The sequence below is a fragment of the Phaseolus vulgaris genome, chromosome 10, assembly GCF_051622355.1.
Source record: "Phaseolus vulgaris cultivar YP4 chromosome 10, ASM5162235v1, whole genome shotgun sequence".
In the NCBI taxonomy this organism is placed as follows: Eukaryota; Viridiplantae; Streptophyta; class Magnoliopsida; order Fabales; family Fabaceae; genus Phaseolus; species Phaseolus vulgaris.
In genome coordinates this window covers 8,537,888-8,546,063 of record NC_143507.1, presented here as the reverse complement: position 1 = coordinate 8,546,063, position 8,176 = coordinate 8,537,888, and the positions used below count along the sequence as shown (strand labels likewise).

The 8,176-nt window shown below is 26.4% G+C and overlaps 1 protein-coding gene across 2 annotated transcripts; it reads left to right on the top strand.

Moving 5' to 3' along the window:
* Positions 1 to 3,282: 3,282 nt before the first annotated feature.
* LOC137818859 (transcription factor bHLH18) lies at positions 3,283 to 6,288 on the top strand. 2 transcript variants are annotated; one of them, XM_068622487.2, is made up of 4 exons: positions 3,283 to 3,388; positions 3,497 to 3,877; positions 5,518 to 5,874; positions 6,138 to 6,288. In XM_068622487.2, the coding sequence occupies exons 1-4, from the start codon at positions 3,353 to 3,355 to the stop codon at positions 6,219 to 6,221; spliced, it is 858 nt and encodes a 285-aa protein (XP_068478588.1). In that variant the 5' UTR covers positions 3,283 to 3,352; the 3' UTR covers positions 6,222 to 6,288. The 2 variants fall into 2 exon arrangements, with proteins under 2 accessions (XP_068478588.1, XP_090152364.1); XM_090296238.1 differs by lacking the exon at positions 5,518 to 5,874.
* Positions 6,289 to 8,176: the final 1,888 nt, after the last annotated feature.

The window sequence follows — 8,176 nt, the reverse complement described above, 5'->3', positions numbered from 1 at the left end:
TAGGCTCTTCTTGCTTTGCCTCTCTTTTCAAACTTTTATTAGCCCCTTTTCTCTTTGTTCTCATTGTTTGGACAATCAACCTTGATGTAACATTGTTTACCACATCCAAAACAAGTATAGTTTGTAGAATTAAATTTACTTATTTTCTTACTATTATACCTGTTTGAGGGTTGATTCTTTTCCAACTGTTCTTCTTTAAGAACTTGCCAAACTTCCTTCTGAGTAAGTTGAGAGTCTCACTATCACTGCATTCACTTGAGTCTTGACCATCCTTATGACCAGTAGTTCTTAAAGCAATGTTTTTCACATGCTTTTCTTCATTTTCTTGGTCATTAAGCCAATTAATCTCTAGTTCATGCTCCCTTAGCTTTCCAAACAAGGAGGTAGTGGTCAGTGTGTTCAAATGCTTGGATTCTGAAATTGCAGTGACCTTTTTTTTACCAAGATCTATACAAGCATTTAAGGATCTTGATGTTCAAATTCTCCCTTTCAAAGACTTTGCCTAGGCTAATGAGGTGATTCATTATGTGGGTGAATCGTTTTTGTACATTCGAGATTATTTCCCCTTTAAGCATCCTGAACATTTCATATTCTTGGATCAAGGGATGCTTCCTTGCCCTCTTCACATCAGTTGTGCCTTCAAGGGTAACCTCAAGGATGTCCCACATCTCCTTTGTAGATGCACATTGAGAGACCCTGAAAAATTCATCTGAATTCAAAGCAGAAGTGATAATGTTCTTGGCAATGCAATCATATTGAGTCTTTATTTTCAATCTCAGTCCATTGGGGTCAAGATTTTTCAATGGAAACATCATTTTTTTCAAGCTTAGGTACAAAAGGGCCATTTGTCATAACATCCCAGATTCCTCTATCAATTGATTCAACAAAATTTTTTATTCTTACTTATCAAAATTGATAGTTCAGTCCACAAAATAAAGGTGATCCATTTATAGAAGCACCCTCTCCAAAGGGTAGTTTTTCAGCCATTTTAAAAAGAGGGGATGAATTGTTTTCGCAAGATTTTCGCAAAGTTTGGAAGTAGAGTGAAAAGTTCTGAAAAATCAACCAATTAATTTTCTGTTCAACTAATTAAAAATTTTGTTTCAAGGTTATTTATAGAAAATCAACTTGTTGTTTTCTCAAAACAACCGGTTGTTTATACCAACAAAATATAAAACCAAGTTAAAATAGTTTATAAGAGAAGAGATAGAGAGAATCACACAAGAGGTTTATACTGCTTCACTCTTAACCAAGAGTTACATCCAGTCCTTAGTTAACCACTGAGAATTCACTCTGTAATCAACCCTAGATTACAAAACACACACCAAGAGTGATGATCTTGAACCCCTCAAGAACACACACCACTCTTTGGCAACACCACAATTTCCAAAAACACTTTTCTGAAACTACCTTATACAAGAACATGCAGAAATACAATGTTCGAGGATAAGATAATAGAATACACCTGGGTATTACGAAGCTATAGTTTAGAAGTATACAAAACCCAATTCTTGAATTCTTGAAAAACGTTTTAAGTAATCTCTCTTTCTTAGTCTTGAAAAGAATGTCAAGTTGCCTTTATATAAACCCAATCAAGTGGTCAAAGTGTTAGATAAAAAACTAAAAGTAGTTGGAATCATTTAAAACCAAATCAAACCACTTAACGGAATTTTGTTATGAAAATAACAGGTTGTTTTCCAAAACAATCGATTGAAATATATTTTTTGTTAAGGTTTTCATAAAAACAACCGGTTGTTTTATCGGAATAACCGATTGTTTCTGTTTGACAGCAAAGACAAAATAAGCACAATTTTTCCAAATCATTTTAAAAATCATTAAGTTTCAAACAAGAGGTTGTTTCAACAATTCAATAGGTTGAAAAACTTGTCTTAGCCTCAAACCCTTGAATAATAGTTTTTTCAACTGGTTGATTTAAAAAACAACTAAATAAAAATTCTCAACTTTTAAGAAAATACTTCTTTCAAGAAAGATAAAGATCAAATGAGCTTAGATCATTTCAAGAAGTGAATTAACAAGTTAAAAACTACTAGACAACATAAACATATCAGTAAGATCTTCAAACTTTTCACATAAATTTGGAGACATCAAAACATCTTAGTTAGTTTCGCTAGGCCTAAATGTTAAGTTTTTTAATCATTACTTATAACACTTGTTACATTTTTAAAAAATTGAATAAAATATATAAATAATTTTAACTTTTATTAAGCACGAAAATAGAGAGGTGAGAAAATGACGTATTTTTACATTTTGTGACGTTTATGTCTTTAGCGTTTGAGCATATTTCTTTTTTCTTGGTTTGAAGCGAAGATTTTGTTATTCCAAAGAAGCGAAAATATCTTGAATTATTTCAATAAAAAAACTTACTTTTTTATATCTTCAAATATTTATTATTGTTAAATAGGTTAAAATTTTCATGCTTAATTAATATTTTCAATATACTCTTATTAAATATTTCACTGATAGTTATATTAGATTTTAAGAATAAAAATATTAACCATAAACACTTTAATATAAAAATATAATATTAATTAAAGAGCTAAGAAATAAGTTGTGAATCCTATACTTTTTTTCACCAAAAACATCCTAAAAATAAATAGTAATCTCATAATCAAAGTTTACGTAATTAATTTTGTTATAATAAGAGATGTTATATGACATATGTTGTGACAATATATTTTACAGCTAAATTTACATAATACATTATAAATTTATTTTTTAAAAATCATATAACTATTTTTGTCGTTAATTTCTATTTTTTTATTCTATTTTTCTTCAATTAATTTACATTTGACTTTTTTTGTTTATTCTTTTACACACCTAGTACCTTTTTCCAAAAAAAAGCCTGAAAATCTAAACAAATAAATTGTTTTTTTTTCTTTTTTAAGCTTATTTGCAATATAAAATTCATCTTATTTTACTTGTCTAGACCATTATACAAAATCATTTTTAATAATTTTTTGTAATTTTTCTTTTAATATATGAAATTTTCATTTTAATTTTTTTTTATTTTAACTTTTTAAAACTTAAAAAAATAATATTTTATTAATGTAATCCAAATCTTTTTTGCCGTCTAGTATATGTCTTTGGAATCAAATTTTTTATTATTATTGTAGGACCATTCTATTTATGCACGTGTTTGGAGTTTTTTTGGTGGCCACTTGCTTTTTTATTTTTTGTAAGTGGTACAAAGTGGTGGCATATAGTTCCTATAATTCCATTGAAGTGTTTTTTTTTTCAGCCTCATTCTTCAAGGGTGTATCACATCAATAACTGTGATTTCTTCATCAATATATATACAATACACAAAATGAAACTATAGTTGGCATAAACAATGGATGAAACATGGGAAAAATGGTTTTCTGATTTGGTAATATACTCAACATCCATTACATTAGAATCATGCAAGCATTTATATCATATATATATATATATATACTTTTTGGTTGTTATGAAAATGGTTCTATCCCTTTTGCAGGAAATGGATGATGAGTTGCATATGTTCAATGAACACAACATGAACACTCTTGAGGAAGAATTGATGAAGGTGGTGAGTTCAGTGCCTTGTGATTCAGATTTTGCTAACAGCAGCAGCAACAACAATGGTTCATGTTTGGAAAGGAACACACAACATGCGAATTCTAATTCGGAGAAGAACCAAGTAGTTTCATCCTGCAATCTCTCTTTTGAGGATTCCACTGTGGTGTCAAATGTTCCTGATAAATCATTCCATGAAAAGCCTTTGAAGGGAAGAAGCTCTTCTCTGTCGCAACAACACATAATGGCTGAGAGGAAGAGGAGAGAGAAAATCAGCACCTTGCTTGTAGAACTTTCAGCCATGGTTCCTGGTTTGAAAAAGGTCACTTCAAACCCTTTCTATTTTTCTTCAACTTATAGGTTTAGTTATGTTTTCTATTTCCTCTTCATCTTTGATGCAGATAAAAAAATGAGTAAGTACTACTATAACCTTTTTATATTTGTGATTTGTTTTATGAATTTGCTATAAAAAATAGTTATTTTTATAAACTCTTGTGTCAATTTTATAATTTTCTTTAGTGAAAAAAAAAATATAAAATATGAAAACTTTTATTAACATGAATTTCGCAAAGAAATTTACTTTATTAAAGTTAGTAACTAATTAGATACTAATTTAGTAATTAAAGTTTTAATAGTTAAATAATAATTATTACTATATCAACTAAAAAATTATTAAATAAAAATTAATTTTAAAAAATTATTTATCATATTAATTAAGTTAGATATTATTTTAAATTTAAAAAAATTAGTATCTAAATTAATTTTTATTATTGATAAATAATTTGTAGATTGATATTTAATAAGTTATTCAGAATTTAACTAATTAATATATATATATATATATATATATATATATATATATATATATATTTTGGTGATTTGAGGGTGGTTAGTAAGTATTATCATCCTTAATTATAAATAGAAAGTAACAATATTTTACACAAGTTAAGTTTTAGTTTGTATGAGTTAAGCATGATAAGTATTTTTTTATATTTATATTAATTAGGTAAGTCATAAGAAGACTTATTCCTCCAAAAGTTTATATTTCAGTTTCTAACTTACCTATTTAATTTTAATTCACAATGGCAACTTATGAGCACCTCATCAACTACATAATAAATTCATAACTTTTACACTGTAATATTACAATGGAGTTTGTATTTCTTAATTTCCTCGTTAAGTGTCCTAGTTCATATTAGAATGCGAGTGTTCCGTCTTTTCAATTTGATGTGACACAGAAACATTTTTTTTATTAAAGTGGCGACTCTTCACCACTCATCTTGGAGTCTTCCACCACTCCAAGTGGCGTGACCACTTCCTCCATCATCCATAAGCTTCTCTTACTCTTTCTTTTTTGCTTTGTCATTTGCACCATTGTTCTTTTCCATTCGGTCATCTTTTGTCATTTCTATCTTATATTGTCTTAAATTTCGCACCTCATCATCATCACTATATAATTGTATTTTTTTCCTCTTTTGTTCTCTATAAGAGAACTTTTACACTTACTTAACCAATTGGTTAAGTTCGTGTCCAATGACAATCTGTTTTGAGCTTATCACTATAATTGTTAATTCAAAAATCATAAATAAAGTGAAACCTCTAAAATGTGTCAATCTAAAATCAACTCACTACCAATATGTCAAAAAATTCATGTTAGTTGGCATTTTTCCATATCCATAATTTTCTCAAAAACAACTTCATTTTAGTAAAAAAAATAAGTAAAATGATCCCACCTTCATAAAAAAAAACCCCAAAAATCAATAAAGGATTTGTGGTTTATTTCCACATCCTCATATTAATTCAAGTTGACATTACAAAACGAATAAAACCATCAAAGTGAAATGAGTGTCAAAATTAAAGCCAAGCGTAATAAAAAGAATAGAATCAACCATCCAAGTTATGTGAAACATTTTTGAATTTGGTTGGTATGGTAGCTTAAAAGTAAAATATTTCTTTGTGCAGTTGGACAAGTTATCTATCGTAGGCAAAACTGTCGATTATGTGAAGTATCTACAGAATCGTGTAAAAGATTTGCAGGAACAACACAGTAAGATAGAATATGCAGAGTGCTGCAGAAACAACAAATCCAATGTTAACATTTCAGAGAATTCTAACAATGGTTTAGATGATAGACTTACTTTTCCTAAAGTTAATGTAAGTGTTTCAGGTGAAGATGTAATAATCAGAGTTACTTGTGAGAAACGAGAGCACATTGTTACAAAGTTTTTGTCCATGCTTGCATCTCACAATCTCTCCGTAGCTTGTAGCAGTGTTCTGCCATTTGGGACTTCTACCCTAAACATTTCTATCATTGCTAAGGTACCATCCAATATCATCCATGCAAAAAGAAAAAAATATTATTAGCTAGGACTTGTTTAGAGGAAAATTCTCCATAAATATTATGTTTTAAGAAAATCTTTTTTAATGATTTTTTTTCTAAAGAAACTTCATGTAAATTTCTTCATAAATTAGCTCTTACATCAGTTAATTTATTAAAAAATTTAAGCCATTTTTTAATAGAAATATTTATAAAGATTTTTTTTGTGTGTGAACATAATCAAGTATTGTAATGTATTGTGCAGGCGCAACATTTCGGCATGGCAATAGATGACCTAGTCAAAAATTTAAGTGAGGATTTATTGAAATTATATAACTTGCAACAATAATTACTTAATTTTTTTGTTAACAATCACTTTGTTGGTTTTTTTTTTCTAAGCTCATACTTATTTGTGTTGAGGTTTTTATGTATAAGAATTAGAATATCTTTAATACTTCTATTTATATTATTTTTTTTATAAAAATAACAACGAAAATCACTTATTGAATTTAATTAGAGAGTTATTATAAAAGTTAAGAAAATTTGACATAATGTCGATTTAAACTTCTTTGTATTATCAAGGCATATGCTAGTTATTCATTCATCACTTAGAATGCAACATATTTTCTAATTATAGGTTATAACTATGTTAGTTTCAAGCATATATAAACAAATTTATTTAAATATTGAAATCAATTTAAATGTATAAAATGCATGTTAATAATTTTTATTTTATTTTATGATTAATTGGAAAAAAAATTAATTATAGAAAATATTTTCAATAAATAGCTATTCATTCTAAAGATGTCAACTTTAGTTATCACATAGGGCTAAACCTATTAGGATTAACACACTTATTTGTAAACTATACGTGGCTCAATTGACATTATCATTACTAGCTACTAGTAGGAATACAGGCACTGACGTGCTTGTCTACATTTTTTATTTTTATTATTTATATATAATTATGTTTAATATTAAAAGTGAATAAACAATATTATTATTCACATACACTACAAGAAAAACATGAAATAGAAACCAATTTTAGAGACAAAAAAAAAATTAGTTGCTATAGTAACTAAATTAAAGACCATTTTAGAAAGTAAAAAGAATTGATTTCTAAATCACTTTCTATTATTGTGAAATGGTTTCTAAATTGGTATCTAGTTAGCAACCAAAGTTTTAACTACCGATTATTTAGTTTCTAAATTTGGTAGCAAAAATCTTGGTGGCTAATTAGATACAAATTTAGAAACCATTTAACAATAATATAAACTAATTTAGAAATAAAAAAAAAATTAGTCTCTAAAATGGTCTCTAATTTAGTCACTATAGCAACTAATTATTTTTTGTCACTAAAAATTAGTTTCTATTTCATGATTGTCTTATAGTGATACTTATACTATTAATATAAATTTAAGTTCATTTTAATAAATACGAATACATGTAAACATAAATTTTATCAAAAACATAGCTAACATAGTAGTAATACATGATAGACTTATCGATTATTCAATTTAGTTTTATTTTGATTAAATATAAATTTTTACAATGCAGATTATCACCAATAAAAATAAAATCATAGTATGGAGCAGTAATAAGATTTCTGTTAACTGCATTTTTTTATTGAGCCAAATGTCAAATATATGTCAATCTCATTTTTGAAATAATATTTGTTATATGAATAGTGTTGTTTCTCCTTTCTTTATAAATTTTTTCTCGTGTATTAATTTCTCCTTTCTATTTTCAACATTTAGTCTTCAAATTTGTGTTTGTTATATAATCTATTAAAATCTGAAAAAAATAATAAATATTAAAAAAACATTTAAAAAATTATAAAAATAAATATTTATATTTACTTTTAATTAGACAATTTTAAAATTCTAAATAATTTTTTAAAATAAGCTTATATAATTTTTTAATACTATTTTTTTGATAAAACTAATTAAAGTAAAGAAAACTAAGTTAATAATTAATAAGATAAACATAAAAGGGTATTGATATATTAATTTCAAGTAAATTTCATATTTGTTAACAATATTAACTTATCTGTAAAGGAACCTATGCTATATTGCTTTATTATAAAATTTACGTTAAAAAAAAAGAAAATATCCAAAATATGAAATTAATCAATTTTAAATGCAAATGATAACATTATAAAAGACTTTCTTTAACTGATCTCATAAGTCTGTTTTTCTCTTTAAAAACTCACATATTACAACACAATAAAAATTGAAAATTTATAACTATTAATAAAACATTAAAAACATACTATCAATTTATTCCTAGTCTTTATTCCTCTCT